The sequence below is a fragment of the Sciurus carolinensis genome, chromosome 9, assembly GCF_902686445.1.
Source record: "Sciurus carolinensis chromosome 9, mSciCar1.2, whole genome shotgun sequence".
Classification (NCBI taxonomy): domain Eukaryota; kingdom Metazoa; phylum Chordata; class Mammalia; order Rodentia; family Sciuridae; genus Sciurus; species Sciurus carolinensis.
In genome coordinates this window covers 4,478,454-4,494,261 of record NC_062221.1, presented here as the reverse complement: position 1 = coordinate 4,494,261, position 15,808 = coordinate 4,478,454, and the positions used below count along the sequence as shown (strand labels likewise).

The window sequence follows — 15,808 nt, the reverse complement described above, 5'->3', positions numbered from 1 at the left end:
GCTAAGGATGTGTGAGGCTCTAGGTTCAATTCCCAATACTGCAAACAAACAAGTGAGCAAACAAATTTTGCTCTTCTATCAGTCAGGCTGAAAGAAAAACATTCCACAGCACTGATCCGAAACACCAACACCTATTTTCTGACAGTAAGCCTGACGCTGGAGGCTGCTCCGGTGTTTGTTCAGATGGCTAGCGCACCTGGCCACATCATCTCTCCTTCCACTAAGTGAAACCTCAGAGAAGGCAAATCATGCTTCTGACACCAAATCCTGACAAGGTTTTAACTTCCTGGTTGGGTTTCCACGGGCTCTTCCTCAATACCATCCAGATGCAGTCACGGGTCAGGTGACAGGGACTTGTGCTGGGAAACGCATCGTTCAGGGACATCTGCACACATCAGACAGGTTGCCCGCCCGAGCGGGATGCTGCTGTGTCACTGCAGAGACCTCATGGGCCACATTCACGTACACGTGGCTGTCACTGGCCGAACTCACTATGCCACAGGTGACCACGTGACCAAGCACTAGGAGTTGGCTCAAGCCCAGCAAGTTAACTTCTTAGGGAAGGTTTGGGAGACGCTGCAAACCACGTACAGTCATGTGAATTTTGCAAATGGAGCTCAGTGAACTTCACGTCGTTTAACGGCTGCATAAGATCAAATCAGATCACGATTTAGAAATGGGCATTGGAGAGGTTGGGGGAAAGGATGCAGGTGAACTTTTGTTGGGTTTTTAACCGTTTTAAGTTGTTAACTTTAAGACTATAAAATTCACCCAGTGATTTTCTCTGAAACGTTCATAGTCATGACCATTGGCACGTCCAACCTCAGGACACTCCCATGACTGTGGCCCTCAGCAGCCAGTCCCTGCTCCACTCAGACCCGGGCAGCCGAGGTTCTGCTTTCTGCATCTATGGTTCTGCTCTTTCTAGACTCATATAAATGGAATTACACACGTACTCTTCTGGGCCTGGCTTATTTCACTTAGCACAGTGCTTTTGAAGTCCACATGCTGTTGCATGTAGACGTGGTTTTTATTGCTGAGTAGCACTCAACTCTACACCTATACCTGATTTTGTTTACTTGTCTGTTTGGGTTGCTTCTGTGGACTAGGTACTGGGAAGGCTGCTGTAATGAGCAATGGCACCAATGTCCTTAGGAGGACACACGCTTTCCTTTCTCTCAGGTAACACCTGGGGCTGGAATCGCTAGGTGGTGTAGAAAGTATATGCTTACTTTTTGTAAAACTTGCTGTTTTCCAAGATGGTCCTTACCTTCTGAGCTTGGATGCACTGAGATTACATTCCTGCCAGCAAAGTACGATGGTCCTGCTTCTCCGCAGCCTCACTAAAACTGGGCACTCTCTTTCTTCATGATAGCCTGTGATGACTAATTTTAGGTCCCAGCTTTACTGGGCGAATGGATAACCTGAGAGCGGACAGGGCCTACCTCCGCGTGCGACGGAGAGGGTGTTTGGGGAAGGGGCTGTCATTTGAATCAGTGGACATAGAAAATCCACCTTCACCAATGGGTGTGGCCCCATCCAATCCACTGAGGCCCAACAGGACAAAAAGTCCACGAGGACACACCCTCTGTCCTCCTTGGAGCTGGGGTGCCTGCCTTCTGCACTTCAGAACTCCAGGTTCCGGGGCTTTCAGACGCTGGGATTTACCCCTGCTTCTCAGGACTTTGGACACAGACTGAGAGTCATGTGAGCTTAAAGTCAGTGCACCTTGGAACATCTTGGCCTCTGTAATCTTGTGAGCCAAGTCCCATAATAAATTCTCCCTGCTGTATCTCTCTCTCCATATGGAAATAGATATGGCCTACTGGTTCTGTTTCTCTGGTGACCCCTGACTAATACGTGGCCCTTCCAGAGGGTGAAGGGTGAGGATTTTGTTTGTGTGTTTGTTTTGGGTACCAGGATTGAACTCAGGCGCACTCAACCACTGAGCTATATCCCCAGTCCTTTTTATTTTTTTATTTTCAGACAGGGCCTTGCTAAGCTGCTAGGCTGGCCTGGAACTTGAGATCCTCCTGTCTCAGCCTCCCAAGTCACTGGGACTGCAGGTGTGGGCCACCACACCCAGGGGTGAGTATGTTCTGAACGGAGAGAATGTATTCTAGTTTGTACTCAGTCTCAAAAGAGGATCAAAATAAGAAACCACCAGCCCCATCCTCCACCTGAAAGGTCTTAAAGAATGGAAATATTCAGGATCTAAGAGCTTATCTTACTTCTCTCGTGGTCTTTTTAATTTTCTTTTTTTTTTAACTTCCCTCAAATAATCTATTAATTTTATCAACTTGATCCTCACATTAAAGCAAAAGCTTGGGAAAGAGTATCTCACTACCCTGCTGCTTCAACTACAGAGGGATCTTCCCATCTCTCTCTCTAAAACGTGGCGTATAAACCAGTCTTCATACGAGCCCTCGGTACAATCAGATCACTCTACAGCTGTAAAACAAATCTTTGGACTACAATCGGCCTGCCAGGTGCTGGTGCTTCCTCCCCCGACTGTGCTTCATTCAACTTATCTCTGTTTCCCATTCCTTGACCACGCAGAGAAAAGCGACACCGCGCTGCTGCTTAGAATTTCCCCAGCAGGGAAGCCAACGTGTTGTATGTGTGTGTGTTTATCACACAGATGACTCCCTTCTAGGAAAGGATCTGATTGACGGGTGCAAATTGTGGCTGGAGAAATCCTGAGGCAAGCTGCTCTAAACTGTCTTCCGACGTGCGCAGGGAAGCCACTGGGGGCAGAGCCCCCCACGCCTCGCGGAAGTGCAAAGGTGTGCTTTGGTTATCTTGTCACGAGAAGCCTGCTGGGCTCTTAATGCCTCAAGATCTTTTCAGACTTGAACCACATAATGAAAGAGCCTCATCACCTACCCTGAAAGGGGCCACAGGGCCGGCGACAGCCGAGAGTCTGCCGGCAGCCTGTTCTGTGCTGACTAGTCTGAGTACCACTTTTCTTCAAGGGTGTAGGGTGGAAATAGGCAAGAAGGGAGAGACCATGGCCCACAGTGCACAGAGATGCCCAGGTGCTGCCAGGAAAAGGCCAGCTAGTGCCACTACCAAGGTCTGGCCCTTGCAGAAATGACCAGACACTAGGAAGATTCACTTTATTTCTATAGTCATTGCTTAAGCCACACAAAATAGTAATTAAATCAGAATGTGAATATATTATCTCACCATGCTGAATAATCTTGCAAGTGAACAGAATGCTCCCTTTTCTTGTATTAATAATTAAATACTCATCAAAAGTTTGCTTGGTGAGTACAGAATTAAAGTAAAAGGATTAAAGTAATTGTGTGCGGGCTGCCACAGACAGTTGTAAAGTGCACAATCTATACAACCGTACAGGTGTGCCTGCTCTCTCTTGTGAACTATTCCGCTCCTGTGGCTTAACCTGGCTTCTCTGGACCTGGATAGAGCAGGACCACACTCCCAACATGCACTTCCGTAGAATTTGCCATGGTTTGGATATGGTTTGCATGTGTCCTCCGAAGGGTCAGAATGAAATGCAATCCCCACTGGGAGCATTAAATGGGAGAATTAATCCAATCACGGTGTCCAGAGGTGGAGCTTTTAGGAAAAGATTGGGATTGGAGGACATCTGGGATGACTTATCCTGGGAGGGGCCGGGGACACACACGTGTGCGTCACGTGTGCTCCTGTCCTCGCCCTGGGACGCTCCGAGTCACGTCGGCATGCCGCAGGAAGGTCACTGCCAGATGTGGCCCCCACCTCCATCCTCCAGAACTGTAGCCAAACAGACTCCTATCCTTTACAAAGTCACTCAGCTTCGGGTGTTTCGTTATGGTGACGCAGTCCCCTCGATTCCTGGACGCACGAATGCAGCTGCTCGCTGTTCCTAACAGAGCAGCTGGTCTCTGGGGACTTGGTTATTTCACCCTCAGAGTCACCGTGGGTGTTTCTGCTCCACGGTCCCACGGGAGGGGAGGCAGCCCTCTCTCGTAGACTGCACACACAGCATAGAGCACGGAAAGCCTGGCTCCCTTGGATGCCTGGTGGGAAGCCTGGTCACTTATTCAGTGGAAGAGAAGACGCAAGCCGGTGGCCCACGCCTGAGGCCGGGCTACTCAGAGGGCCAAGTTGGGAGGATCACCCAAGCTTAGCAGTTCAACAACCTGGGCAACATAGCGTGACCCCATCTCTTAAAAAAAGGAAAGAAAAGAAAAGGTACATAGTGCCGACCTCCTAGGATCATTATGCAGATCAACGTGTTACCACTGCTCAGGGCAGAGCTGGGCACGCAAACATTCGGTAAGTGCTACCTATTATCATTCTACTCTACCTTGAACTTGTCGCATTCTATTAATGCTATCTATTATCTATTATAAAGAATAGAAATCTACTTCCTCCTAGTTCTGGAGGCCGGAGGTCTAAGATCAAGTTGCCAGCATCTAGCGGGGCCCCCTGCTGCACGCTCAGGAGGCACAAGGCGGAAGACCAAACAGAACCACCTTCCTCCAGCAAGTCGGGAACAGCAAGTTCCAAATCCTGTGGCCTTATCGCCCCTTGAAGGATGCACCTCTTGAAAGAGGTGGAAACACCAAAGTTTGGAGCAAACCATAGCATCCTCTGTTGCTCTAGGTAAAGTTCTGTCCCCGCCCCTGCCTACTGCAATCCTGTTCAGTAACCAACACTGGGGTATGCATGAATGTGCTCGTTGTAACTCCTCGACGAGAGCCTTAAAGGAATGGTGGAAGGGAAATGGTCCCCTCTTGCTGCTGTAACAAATTAACACACTCAGTGGCTTACAACAGGACACATCAATTATCTTCTAATTCTGGAGGTCAGCAGTCTAGGAAGGGCCAGCAAAGTCGTCCATCTCTGGATGCCCTGGAGACAGCCTGGCCTCTGCGCTTGGGCCTCGGGTGCCCTAGGCTGCACCTGCACCTCGGACCTCCATTGCTCTGCTCAATGTCACACTTCCTTCTCTGATCGGGACACTCTGCTCCCTTCCTCTTACAGGGATGCTTGTGATTTCAGAAGGCCACCCAATTGTTCAAGATAAGCCTCCCATTTCAAAAGTCTTAACTCAATCACTTCCTTAACAGTCTTCTGCCATCAAAGATAAAGTACCCACAGGTCCCAGGAACTGAGGGGGACATCTTTGGAAGGCCACTATCTGCCTACCTCAAAAGGAAAAGTACTGCAGACGTATCTGGCCCATCTAAACCCGTGGAACCAGACCACAGGTCACTCCACTGCCCCGAGGGGGCATTTGGCAATGTCTGGAGACATTTTTTGGTTTTCACATCTGAGAGAGTGCTGCTACCCAGTGGGTAGGTCAGAAAAGCCGCTAAGAACCCAGAACAAAGAATGATCCATGAAATCCTCAGTTATCCATGGGACCATCTGAGCTGGGAAGTCACAATGCAATGGAAGCCAGTTTCAGGATATAGACTCACAGAGAAGTTTTATTTTAGGTCTGGTTAATCTGATGCATTTCATATATTAGCAAGTTAATTTAATATGTTATTATTCACATTTTATGTCTATTAAAAACACTGAAATAATGAATGCTCAGATTTAAATACTTAGTACCCAATAGATTTCAAGGTGGTCCTGAGCCTTCTTCAGGGTTTTCTCCTGCATAGTTCAGCCTGGCTTCTGTTCCTTGACCCCAGAGGATCACAGGGAGAGGCAACTTTGCTGGAACATCTCTTCCACATGGAGGAAGATTCAAGTTGGAGCCAACTTTTAAGAAAGCATCTTGGGTACCAATTCCTACGTTCCAACTCTCAAGATGAATTTCTGTGCTCAGTTTGGACACCCCCAGACTTCTGAAGTGACTGTAGGACTGCAGTAAGATACTTCCTCTTTCTTTCCATCTTTCCTTTCCTTTCCTTTCCATACACTCCACTCTTCTCACTCTTCTTTACAACTTGCTTCTGCCCAAGGTTTCCTCTAGAGTTTTCCTAATCTGTAGCAACTTCTATAAGAAAGAGTTGCATTTCTGTGGCAGAGAAGATTTCTAAATAGCCAAAGACTGAGTGTTTGTGCATGGAAGAGGGCACCCAAGAGAGCAGAAGAGAGAGTAACTACAACCATCAGGATGTTCTAACAGTTTGTGAACCAACAAAAAATGCAGAGAAACAGCCTGACCACATACTTGGTATCTTGGAAGCTATTTCTACATGGCCATTTCTCAGCCACAATATGGTTCTTGAGGTGTTTTACACTTGGCATGATTTCTAAGTTACAATTAAAAGATGCAGATTAAATACATTTAGGCGAGTTGAGAATTTCCAGACTCTATTTAAGAACCATGTCCCTAAATGTGAATTCACAAGGTTCCAGATTCTAAATGTCACACTGCTCTGTGAGGTGGCCACTACTGCAGGAATCTGCCTAGATCTCTGGGGTTTACAAAAACTTGCCTACCGAGTCAAAAGAATTCCGTGTCTTTAAAATTAAGAAAAATGAAGAGAAAAAGAGAGAGAGAGAGAGAGAGAGAGAGAGAGAGAGAGAGAGAGAGAGAGGGAAGCAGGGACTCGCACACTAAGAGATAGGTCAAGAGCACTAAGGACAGAAGAACTGACCCTAGCAAGGTCAGCACCTACAGGGAGGTTTCTCAAGACAGGACAGGCACCAGCACATGACAGGGCAGCTGGTGGAGAGAGGAGGAGGCGTGGGAGGACTGGCAGTTGGGTACAATGACCCTGGACATCTCCCAGGCAAAGTAGCTGTGTAGCATTTCCCCAGAGAATAAAGAAACGCCTTTGTTCCTGAGAAAGCCTTCAGATGGGAAAGCACATGCTGCTACATTGAGCAGCAAGTGGCTGAAATCAAATCAGGTCTCCCTCCAGTCCCCATGTTGTGTCTCAGGGTGTGGGGTCATCACACTTGAGGCCCAGAGCAAAATATCCATGACGGCGCAACACAGAAAAGCACAGGGCCCAAGGCCAGGGCACCAGACCATACGACTAGTCTCCAAGGCCTTTCCCCTAATTATCCTCCAGTTCAGTGAACAACAGAAACCCAGGTAATCATCCAACAGAAAGTGGTTAAAGCGCATACATACCGCGCTCACATCCCAGGGAGCTGCACTGGGCAGCACGCCGTCCTCCTTGAGGAAGGACGCCTGCTCTTCTCATGACCTACTTCTCCGACTCCTTTTCCTTCTACCCTGATTACTGGTGCCTCGTCTCTTCTCCTTTTGGGAACCAAATACTCCCGAAGCCCCCACCGACCCTGAGCTGTCAGATCCAAACCCGAGCTCCTGTGCCCACCGCACCCTCCCGCCACTCACCCTCCCTCCGAGGCTGCTCCCAGCTCAGCCAGCACCTCCTCGGTCATCTCCTGCTTCCGAGTGGCTGCCACCACCCTCCTCGGTGTCTTGGATAGGAAAAGGTGGCCTCGTTCTAGCTCTTTCATGTCCCTTGTTTCAGTCAGCACCTCGGTTCTCGGAGCCACCCGCTGCCCACTGGCTCCCCGCAGGCAGCACCCGCTGCTCACTCCACCCGGCCCACCCCGCAGTCCTCCCAGACACCCCTGTTCAAGAGGAGATCTGCTTCCCCTTCACCGGCACACGGAGGGCTTTCCGTCACATGCCCCTGTCCATCAAGCCTGCCTCCCAGTCCCATCCCTCTTCCGGGCGCTTCCCGCACATGACCCCCTGCTGCACCCAAGATGACCATGTGTCTCTTCCCCCTTAGAGCTCACCCCTGGGGAGATGGTTCCTGTGTTTTCTGTCTTTGTCCAACTACACAGCAAGTTTCATCAAAACTGACACGTCGTTCTTTATCACCTCACCATACATATGACGGAGGCAAAACAGGGAGTTATCTTTTAGAATAAGCAAGTTAGTTAATCTACTACTTCAATATTTCTTGATTATAAGTCCAGACACAAAAATAAGTGCTCTCTAATGAGTAAGAGTATAACCAAAGCAAATATAGAGATATATCTATTAGCGCTTGGTTTTCAAATGTCATACATTAAACGTAAGACTGCTAAATGCAAAGACAATTGCTTACCTGATTTGGTGCAGTCTGGTGACTTGCAAATACCATCTAGAAAAAGAAGAGTGTACGCATAAATATTTGCATATTTTCTGATTTCTCTTTCTTTTTTGCCCTTTTAAAAACTGACCATTAAATAAGAAATTCCTTAAAAAACTTAAAAACCTTGCATTATATATAAGTGCCAATAGCTAGAAGATGGTAGAGGGGGAAAATAGAAAAATCCTAAATTTCAGTTTGATTATAAAGAAAAATGTGTTATTATTATCATCTCTAAAAACTAAGCCTTAGGCCTGACAAATTGAAATAATCAGCTGTTCCAGTCATCTTTCAGTAATCACTTTTCCCCATTAAAGAACAATCTTTACTAATCCCTATTGTGAAAAATGTCCAAGACTCAAATTAGACTACTTAAATTCCTGTGAAGCCCTTCAGAATTTCAATGACGCAACAAAAATTGACTAATGACTGTTGCTGAAGCTGGCCACAAAACCGTGTATATTTTAATCAAATACAATTATACATTAGAGTCTTCTAAAGTAAACACGAGTGCCCTAAATATATTTGGAAATTAACAGCTTTGCTCCTAAGAAAAAGTCTCTGTACTTGAGTCCAAGTTCATTGTTCCAACACGCGGACGTTACGCTGTACAAGTGACTCTGCTGCTCATGTGTCTCCACCCTTCGGGCATCTGCTGGGTGACATCAGGAGCAAGAGATGGAGACCCTTCTCTTTGCCCTGCTGATGCCCAGTGGGGGCCACTCACCGTCATACGTCGCATAGAGTGCGATCATGGTCACGGCGATGATGGTGAGCAACAGGACCAGGACTGACAGGCTGATCTCTAGGGGCGTCCATCTTGGCTTCTTTGGCTTCGGAGGGTTGATATCAGTTATATCCATCTGACTTTCCGATCTTCCCATCACCTAAAACCTGCAGATAAATAAAAACCTTAATCAATAAATAAAAACAAACTGCATATAATTTTATAAACTCTTAACGTGGCTTGTAAGTAAAAGTAAAAATTAGATTAGAAATAAAAGTTTTTGTTGAAAAGTCAAAACATAGATGCTGAAAGCAAAGAAAATACAGCCGGATGAATTCCACAGGTCCCAGTCCCAACCTTTTGGTTTTGTTTTGTTTTAATATCACTGAAGAGTCCAGCAACACTGCCCAAAGACAGTCTGTTAGACACACAGTTTTAATGCAGAAGTTCATAGGCAAATAAGGGCTGTACCATTATTAAGAAAGCTTTCAACTCACTCTTCTGAACTCTGGACTAATGTCAAAGGTGGATTTCACATCGTGCTCCAGTGGTTTCTTTCTAAGCTCAAAATCAATAATTAATACCTTGAGGTTTTGACTAAGCAATAATTTGAAACATGAGTACAGAGAGAAAACAAAGGGAACCGACACTTGAAGTAGTGTAGTCATAAAAACAACTATTATTTTTACAGCTCAGAATCACTACTCCTGCTGATAGGGGCATCAGTTAACTGGTCAGACAACATTCTGGAGACGTCTACTCATGGGATCTAAAGTCAGTGGAATGAAAGATATTGACCATACCAACATTTCTTTGTGCAACTGAAGGAGAAAAAACATGATTAAGAAAGGCTACCTTGCAGCTAAATATTTAACTTGTGTTTAAATAAGTGTTACTCCTTCTACCAACTACAGCTGACATTCAGTGAGTTCTTTCAACGTGCCAGACACAGTTCTTGGTCTCTTCCACAATCTGATTTACTTTACCTCCAGAAGGTAGATGTTAATATTCCAGCTCTAGGAAAGTAGGTCACAGAGAGGTCAGGTAACTTGTCCAAGTCCACGATGGGAGTCAACATTCTTTGTAAGAGACACATGTGGTCACGTTTGAAATACAACTGCACCATCATACAGCAGAGATCATCTGACCTCTTATGGCAGAAACTTGGGGATACAAACCTAAATATTAAATCTTGGTGCTTCCTTTAGAGGCCTAGAGATTCTTTATAAGCCGTTTACCAAAGTGTAGCATAAATAAAGTTTTTGTGCTTAACTATATGAAAGAACCTCTGAAACAAATTAACTGTAGAATTGAGGAGTTGTAGAATTTAATCCCTAGATGAAATAACTGCTCAGAAATGTTCTTAAAGATCTTTGTTGAATACACATAAGTCCCTGAGGGTGTGTTTTGTGGAAACTGAGGCCCAAGGGAAAGGAGGAATGGACTCTAGATTTGAAGTAAGGTCTGGGAGATCCAGCAGGCAACCAGGCACTCACACCCTCCAGGGAATCATTAAAGAGTGAACCATAACTGGACTTTACAGTCCTGGAAGCAAAGACTTAAGCACGCTCTCCTTTTGATTACATGAGGCTATAAGCAAGGACAGACTATCAAATAAAAATATTGTATTGGACAATGAAAACCACGTCTGCTCAATGAAAGTGGAATGTAATGCACCTGAATGTTAAAATGTCTCACTTAATGGTTACGTAACTCATGCTAGTTTAGTAGCACAGACCCTGGGGTTATGATACGAAATTGCATTGACTATAGTCCTAATTTAACAGAGATGATAGTAGGGCAAAGAAAAAGCAGGAACAAATTTAATACCTGGACACTTACAGAGAGGTAAAAAATAAAAAGAGTAATTCTCCCAGGCCCCTCAGTTTCCAGTCTGACCTTAAAGCACATCTAAATATTAATCACATCTGCTTTAGGATTTCCCTGAAATTTTTCTCCTCCTGCTCTAGTAATATTTCAGAAGACTAATCAAGAGACATGTCTTACTTGTAAAAAAATAAAATAAAATAAAAAGCACCTTATTTATTTATTTTTATTTCTTTCCTAGAAACATGACTCCGAGTCTCTGTAAAGGGACTTGGGACTTGGGACTAGGGAACCAGGGCAGCCATGGCATTAAGTTAAAAGTGCTCTTTGGCACCGCCAAGCTTCCCAGTGTGGCACAGCTGGTGGGCAGGTATTTCTAGCTCCCTCTGGGCTACCTTCCCTGGCTTCTCCTCATCCTTCAGCATGGAGAGCTGAGGCAGCTGCAGAAATAGCTATGGGGAAATTCAGGTAGTGACCCAGGCCACTGGTCCTTGGACCTTCATCACAAGAACATCATCTTGAGTCATTAGTAGGCTTTTCCTCCATCTGTCACTTGTAAAAAGCTTTGTGGAGCCTTCAATGTCTTTTTGCCCCTAAGTAGCACTTTTTTTTTTGAACAATATTGAGCAAAAGCAGAAAAGCTGCAAGTTTAACCTCCTAATTTAACTTTGTCATTCATTTCCAGTTAATTCTAGATCATTTGCCATTTTCTTTGAAGAAAACAGGGGTCAGGATACTGAACCTTGGGAAGGGACACAGCACTAACTCCTAGTTACCTGAACATCCAATGTAACCACATGCAACCACATTTAAGGGAGGGGGCTAAGGGGCACACGGAATGGAAAGAATATGAAAATTATATAAAGTTGTTACTCATATTGCCATATAAAGCAGGATATGCAAAAACATCCCTACATTCTTAAAATACTTCACCTTAACTGGAGATGTGTTAAAAAGCCTCAGTTAAAAACTAGATACCACCCCAGAAGGGAGTAGATGATTGGAATTGAGATTTAGCCTAAAAAGGACCCTGAAAAACCTCAAATTGGCATTATCAGAATTAATTATCATTTTGTGTGAATATAAGCTGAATTCCAAAGCAATATGAAGTAGCAATGCTCATACCGGCACAGCGTTAAGTATTAATTTATCAGACTGTCAAATCAAGAAAACTGGAGGACAACCCATTTGTTCAAGGGAGATCAGAGCCTAAGCAATTTCAGCTTCACAGCATATTATAACATTAACTTATTTCTACAAGTCCCTGAGGTTTGCTAGGCGATGACAGTTTGCATTAGTGGAAACTGAGGCACAGAAAGGCAAAACAGGTTCCATATTGAGACTGCAGGAGCTGAGGAGGAGGGTACTCAGTTGAAATCCCCGCGTTTCCCGGTCATCGGTTAGTCGGCGCCTCCCGTGTCTGAAGCATGGAGTCGTAGACACAAAGTCCCAACCACGTTACTTCCAGAGACATACGGCATCGAGTCTGAGAAACTACAATATTGTTTTATAAAGAGCTGGAATCCAGCAAAAATGCAAGGGAGTGAAGCTACACGCTCTCAGACCCGATTTGCCGATTAGCAGCTTCCAAACGCTGACGCTGCAAGCCAGATACTAGTTTCCAGTTTAATAAAACTGCCATTTGAATCACATATGGAGGAGAAATAGACTTGACTGAGAGGCTAATGAGGGATGATCGGTTCCAATTTCCCTTATTTTAAAACAGTACAAATAGACTGAAATTGGTTAAGTAAGGAAAAGGTCTTTTTTAAAAAAAACTTACATCTACAAAAGAACACCCCCACGCCGCACCAACCAACCCTTGTGAGATTTAAGCATAAATTATATAATAGGAAATCAAGGTTCAAAGCAAAGACGAAGAGGTGGAATCATGAAAAGATCTTCAGGTTAAGAAAAGAAAAAAAAAAAAAATAGAAAAGTGAGTTAATTAGGAGAAAAATCCAACAGAAACCAAAATGAAAACAAACCTTGCTGTTTTAAAAAACCAGTGTCTGTAGAGCGGAATGGCAAATTCCCAGCCCCCAAATCAACCCCGGTGCAATTTGGTAGCGCAGATCTCGGTAACCGAACATAACTCCCAGGCAGAGGCTGCAGGGAGCTGTGGGAATGAACCTGGATCGCAGAGCCCTCCTCCCTGACACCCTCGGCCCCTTCCCTCCCTCCCTCCCCTCCCCTGCGCCCAGGTCCCGGCGCGGCTCCTGCCCAGGGCACGCCTCCTGCGCCCACGCCCGGGGCACCCGCCGCTGCCCGCGCCCGCCTAGCGCCCCAGGCGACCCCTGCGCCCCAGCCCCGGGTGCAGCTGGCCCTCCCGGGACTCACCAGTGCGATTCGGGAGAAGTTGGAGGCTGAGCAGACACATCCTGACCAATGAGCGCACGGGGCGGGCGGCCCGGAGCCTCGCCGAGCGCCGGTCGCTCCGTGCGTCCCCCGGGCGCCCTGAGCCGCGCGCTCCGGCCGGCAGGGCAGCGCCGCGCCAAGGCCGGACTCCGGGGAGGGGTCGGCCCGGGGCGGCCGGAGTGGCGGGGCGACGGCGAAGCCCGGCATCCCTCGGACCCGCGCGCGAGGGACTCACCGTGGCCTCTCAGCAGATCCCGCGCGGGGAGTTGGGCGGCTGCTCCCGCCTGCGCCCGGCCGAGCGTCGCCACTTGCACATCTCCGCGCCCCGCGCGTCTCGGCGCGCTCAACCCCGCCTCGCCGCCGCAGGACCAGCGAGAGGAGCAGTTCCCCGGGTGACCTGAAGGTTTCCGCTAGGTCTCCCAAATCCTGCCACATCACGCGAGGGGGCCGGCGCGGGGCGGGGGCGGCGAGAAAGTCCCGGCTCCGGGTCCCCCACCTCGCCATTCCCCAAAGGACCTTGCCAAACATTCTTGGAATTGCTTAGCTTGGGGCTTTCGGGAAAACAATGCACCGTCTCTTCGGGATTCTGTAGTGCGGGGAGGTTCCTCTGCCTCCCTAGCGGACCTGGACAGTAATGCTCCTTCTCGCACTCTTCGCTCTTCCTCCCGCACCCAAGCTTCCCTCTCTCCTTTGCTGAATTTCCACGCTCCCCCTTTCTTTTTCTTTCTTTTCTCTTCCTCCCTCCCCTTCCCCCTCCCTCTCTTCTCTTCCCCCTTTCCTTTTCTTCATCAGGATTTGCACTGAAACTCTCCACTCCCACCCCAGACTCCAAGGAATCGTCTAACCTGTGTGTGTTGGGGGTGGGGGTTTCCAAGGTGGGGCGCGAGAGAGAGCGAAAAAGAAGTAAAGCGCGCCTACCTACTAAAATGAGCTGTGACTGGCAGGACCCCGTCACTGTCATGTGGCCAAACCGCACACCGTTTCCCTTAAGACGCCGAGATTCCTTCTCAAGGGGTAGAAAAACAAGGAAGTACTTTTTGCACAAAGGCAGTACCTTTATTAAAACTGCTTTTCGCCTTTTCGCAGTTATAATTGCCCAGGAGCCAAGGAGATCAGAATATACGTATGTATATATGTGTGTGTGTGTGTATGTATATATATATATATGTATGTACATATGTGTATACACATACATATGTGTATGCATACACGTATCTATATTATATATACGCATATCTATACATATATCTATATTATGCATAGGCATATCTATACATATATATGTATTATACACAAGCATATCTATACACATATCTATATTATATATACACATATATTTTGATGCGCTACTGGGAATTGAACCCAGGGATGCCTACCACTGAGCTCCATCCACAACTTCATATTTTAAATTTTGAAACAAGGTATCTCTAAGTTGCTGAGGCTCTGCTGAAACTTGTGGTCCTCCTGCCTCAGTCTCCTGAGTAGGTGGGAGTACAGGGGAGCTACACCCCCACCCCCAGCTGCTTCTAGGATTTTTAATACCAAGTATATAAGTAGTTTAACAATGATCCCTTTCCTTCTCTGGATCACACTTTACACACACACACACACCACCCTGGGGAATTCGTTCTAAAATGCAACTGGGTTTTCCTGAATTTGAAATTACCTCTTAACATCAAAATGATTTACTGCTATATGGCAGTCCCTTCACACTAACAAATTTTATGGTTTTTTTTTTCGTGATAGATAAAGCTGAAAAGCAAGGAGAAAAGGTAATACAGGCTAATGGAACAGTTAAGTGGAATATGATGAAAAGACATTTTTGACCAAATTACATCGTTATACTGTATGTGCAAATAAGTAACAAATTCTACTATTATGTATAATTACAAAGCATCAATTGAAAAAGTGAAAAAAGACATTTGGGAAAATTAATATAGAGAATATTAATTTTCTATTAATACAGAGAATATTAATATAACAAATCAACCTAGATGCATGGTCAATCTGACGCATGGTCTTCACAAGTACTGTCCACCTCTCTGTGCTCCACTGTCTGTGTGAGTTGCAGGCATAGTACTCAGAGCAACCTGAAATACAGGTGTGATTTCCTGAAAGGCACTCACCTTATTAGGTTTCAGCTGGAATCTAAATACAATTCATTTTGACTCAAATGGTCTGTTACTGTTATTTCCAAAGCAGATTTTTCCTGCTGTGTATTTAGAAGCCAAATACCCTGACCTCCAATGCCACCTGGACAAGTTCATTCAGCCTTCTGAGAACAGAGAATTAGGGGGAGCGGGAGGAGGCGGAGCTTTCCCAGAACTCAGGCAATAGCCCCTGCATGCTTTTAGGTCTGGGGCTTCAGGTATGCTCTGCTGGGTGTGTCCCTCAGTATGGAAATTAGATTATAATGAAGTTGGAGCCTTCTTAGCTCTGTGGGTTTTGCCTGGCCCACCTGAAGAGGACTCTCCTGCCTTAGGCATCCTGTCAGCGAGAATAAGATTAGGGAAGGGTAGAATGTCAGCTAGGACTCATGGGCAGTACACTGGAAAAGAGTTTTACAGAGGATGGATGCATGAAGAGTGATTTAGGCAAATTCATTTGGTGGGAAATCTAGGTCTTGTAACACTCCAGCACTTAATTTTTAATATTCCTCAGTTAAATTGCCAAAATGTTATTTCAGCTTTAATCAACAAGGAATTAAAATGAGTTAGAAAAAATCCTTTAAAAAATATAGCCAGTTATCAGTTGCTTCATATGCAGTCACGTGCTGAAAAGTTTAATATATTTCTGATTAACATAATAATGCATTTTGGTAGAGGGAGTAGCTTGGCCAGAATAATCCAAAAACTTGATATTAACT

The 15,808-nt window shown here is 46.0% G+C and overlaps 1 protein-coding gene across 4 annotated transcripts in view; it reads right to left on the bottom strand.

Annotated features, from left to right (window-relative positions):
• Mme (membrane metalloendopeptidase) overlaps nt 1-13,928 on the bottom strand; it is an 80,224-nt gene extending 66,296 nt beyond the window's left edge. The window contains exons 1-3 of one of the 4 annotated variants that reach the window (XM_047564785.1): nt 13,861-13,928; nt 8,758-8,924; nt 8,007-8,042 (exon numbers count right to left, since the gene is read on the bottom strand). In XM_047564785.1, the coding sequence (XP_047420741.1) occupies nt 8,007-8,042; nt 8,758-8,914 (193 nt within the window). In that variant the 5' untranslated portion in view covers nt 8,915-8,924; nt 13,861-13,928. Of the gene's footprint in view, nt 1-8,006; nt 8,043-8,757; nt 8,925-12,572; nt 12,730-12,924; nt 13,052-13,177; nt 13,337-13,860 lie in introns of those variants that run through there. The other 3 variants (XM_047564782.1, XM_047564784.1, XM_047564781.1) reach the window with 3 other exon arrangements.
• Nucleotides 13,929-15,808: the final 1,880 nt, after the last annotated feature.